Consider the following 3,205-nt stretch of genomic DNA (forward strand, 5'->3'; position numbering starts at 1 on the left):
AAAATTTACTATACTTGACAATCAAATTTTCCTATGACTTGCGAATCGGACAATAATAAACAATATAAATTGACAAGCATCTATAATTTGATTTGGGCTCAGACCATGAACTATTTAGAAAGAGATGAACCAAGTTCATAACATCTTCCATGAACACTGTTTATTAGGTATGATTACTAGCTTCCTCGATTTATGATGGCGGGATGCTTAACGACACTTTCATACTTGTTTCCCATTTGACTCTGATCACGTGGATCTATGTCTCTATGGACATGTGACACGGCTGATGGTGGCATATTTTTCTGAGGACCGTCACCCACACTTTGCACAGCTTGTGTCATTCTATTTATTATGCAGCTAATCAGCCCCACTCGCCAGCCGCGTTGATGGGTTTAACCCACGCGATCCATTTTAAGGAAACTTAAATAAAGTCAGACATTTAAACCGAGGGTCGGAGCAAATGCCGATCCAACGTGGTCCAATGTAGTTTCTGCCCTTCTCCGAATCCTTCTGGTTGGAAGCTTCAGACATGGATGATGTTGAAGGCTACTGCCGCATTCATAACCTCCAAGCTTCAAAAGCTCTCGACCATGAAAGAAGTAGAACAAGTCCAAGCTGTGATCACCAAAGCCGGCCTCCACAACCACCCTACTCTCATTGCAACACTCATCAACTTCTCTTCGCTTTTCCAATCGGGCAGCCTCACTCATGCCCAGATGATTTTCGAGGAGACTATCATGGACAATCCTTTTATCTGTAACACACTGATTAGAGCTTATGCTAAGAGTGTTTTCCCTATCAGAGCTATATATCTCTACAATCAAATGCATCGCATGAACGTTGAGTTTGACCATTTTACTTTCACATTTGTGCTCAGAGCGTGTGCTAGAGTTCTGTTTTGCGTGGAAGAAGAAGTGAAGTTTGATGGGTTTGGCATTGGTTGTAAAGGTGCTGAAATCCATTGCAGGGTTTTTAAGGCTGGGTTCGATCATGATCATTTTATTAGGAATTCTTTGGTTTATATGTATTCCCAATGTGGGTTTTTGAGTCTTGCCCGTCGTGTGTTCGATGAAATGACTAAGAAGACAGTAGCTTCTTGGAACATCATGATATCAGCATATGATCGGGTCAATGACTTCATCTCGGCAGATTCTTTGTTAGAAGCAATGCCTGAGAAAAACGTGGTATCCTGGAATACCCTGATAGCGCGATACATTAAGTTTGGTGACATTGAAGCTGCAAGGAGGGTTTTTCAAGCAATGCCCAAGAGAGATGCGGTTTCTTGGAATTCAATGATTGCTGGCTATGTTCGGATTAAGGACTACACTGAAGCTTTGAAGCTCTATGGCGAAATGCAAACTGCTCAAGTGGAAGCAACGGAAATAACACTGATATCTGTTCTGGGTGTGTGTGCAGAGACAGGGGAATTGGAGAAAGGTAGGAAGGTTCATGAGATGTTGAAACAGAAAGGCTATAAGATTGAAGGGTATTTGGGTAATGCCCTTGTAGATATGTATGCTAAATGTGGGAGTATGAGTGAGGCGTGGGAAATATTTAATGAGATGAAGATGAAACATGTGAGTTGTTGGAATGCGATGATTATGGGTTTGGCTGTGAATGGTTACAGCAAAGAAGCTTTGGAGTTGTTTTCAGCCATGGAAATGAGGCTTGATGAAGTCAAGCCTAACAAGATCACGTTCATTGGTGTTTTAACTGCTTGCAGCCATAACGGTCTGGTGGAAGAAGGCCGCTGGTTTTTCAGCAAAATGATAAAGGAGTACAAGATTACACCTGATATAAAGCATTATGGTTGCATGGTTGATCTTCTCAGCAGATGGGGCTTCTTAAATGATGCTAATGAGGTGATCAAAGCTATGCCATTCAAAGCAAACTCTGTATTGTGGAGAACTTTGTTGGGTGCTAGTAAAGTTTATTGTGATGTGGAGCTGGCCGAGGAATCCTTCCAACAGCTTGCCAAATTGGAGCCTCTACGGGATGGGGATTACGTTTTATTATCAAACATTTATGCCGAAGCTGAGAGATGGAATGATGTTGAACGAGTGAGAGCCGAGATGATTAGTTCTGGGGTTTCAAAGAAACCTGGCTCCAGTCATTATTGACATCAAATAATTTAATTCCTCAAAAGTTCATCGCCAAGTTAATGATTTTACTGCCAAAAAAATTGCATGTGAAAATAACAGTTTGGTAATCTTTTATTTATATATTTATTGTACTTTAATATATGATTTGTTTGCACCAAACCTATGTTTGGGAGCTTGGAATTTGGACCTTTGTGTGTGTTTGAATCAAATGTAATATGAAATTGTATTGATTTTTATCCAAATTCTTACAAATTCAAATTTGAGACCTAAAATTCATGATCCCAAACACAAACTAAACACATAGACCCTATGTTTGGAGAGGTCTTGAATTTAATTTTGTATTGGACTTAGATAAAATGTAATATAAAATTGTATTGAAATTTGTCCAAATTCATTTAATTCAAAATTCAGTGTTTGAAATTCATGCTTCCAAACGTAGTGATTGTTTCATTACCCCAACTTTCAATGTTCTTATGACACTGTTTATAAGAGCATATTTGATTGCTTGAGAGCATTGTCATTACCATTATAAAATTTGTTTTCAAATAAAATTTCTTCAACAAAAATTCAGGCTCCTAAATGTAGTATGATTGTTTCATTACCCCAACTTTCAATGTTGTTATGACATTATGTTCATGTTGACTTTGGTGCAATCCCAAGAGAGGGGGTGAATTGGTATTTAAAAATTTTATCCTCTAAGTCAATCTACTAACAACAGTATTACACAAGTCTAAGGTCAATCTAGTGCATATAAAATAAATCAATGTAAATATATAGCAAAATTTAAACTGCAATAAGAATTTAACCAAGCATGTACGATAAAGTAGTAAATAGAGGTGACACCATAAATATTATTGAGGTTCGGCAAACTGCCTACGTCCCCGCCTTGGCTTACCAGCACAAGGATTACACTATGGGCTCACTTAACGGGTGGAGCGGCACCTAAATACAACCAGGTCAATTAGCATAGGACTGACCTCAACCTTTACAATCAGTTCAAATTAACATAGGGCTGACATCAACCTTTTATAACCAATCCTTCTGGGCTAGATTACCGCCCCCTTAAGCCAAGCCTAGAATATAACAGATTTACAATAAAATTT

The 3,205-nt window shown here is 38.6% G+C and overlaps 1 protein-coding gene across 1 annotated transcript; it reads left to right on the forward strand.

Annotated features, from left to right (window-relative positions):
* Positions 1 to 379: 379 nt before the first annotated feature.
* On the forward strand, positions 380 to 2,368 carry LOC131161019 (pentatricopeptide repeat-containing protein At3g29230-like). The gene has a single exon (XM_058116882.1). The coding sequence runs from the start codon at positions 534 to 536 to the stop codon at positions 2,118 to 2,120; it is 1,587 nt and encodes a 528-aa protein (XP_057972865.1). The 5' UTR covers positions 380 to 533; the 3' UTR covers positions 2,121 to 2,368.
* Positions 2,369 to 3,205: the final 837 nt, after the last annotated feature.

This window comes from Malania oleifera, chromosome 7 (assembly GCF_029873635.1).
Source record: "Malania oleifera isolate guangnan ecotype guangnan chromosome 7, ASM2987363v1, whole genome shotgun sequence".
In the NCBI taxonomy this organism is placed as follows: Eukaryota; Viridiplantae; Streptophyta; class Magnoliopsida; order Santalales; family Ximeniaceae; genus Malania; species Malania oleifera.

What these genes read in the sequence shown, in the direction of transcription:
- LOC131161019 (XM_058116882.1), top strand. Translation starts at nt 534, where the DNA reads ATGATGTTGAAGGCTACTGCCGCATTCATAACCTCCAAGCTTCAAAAG.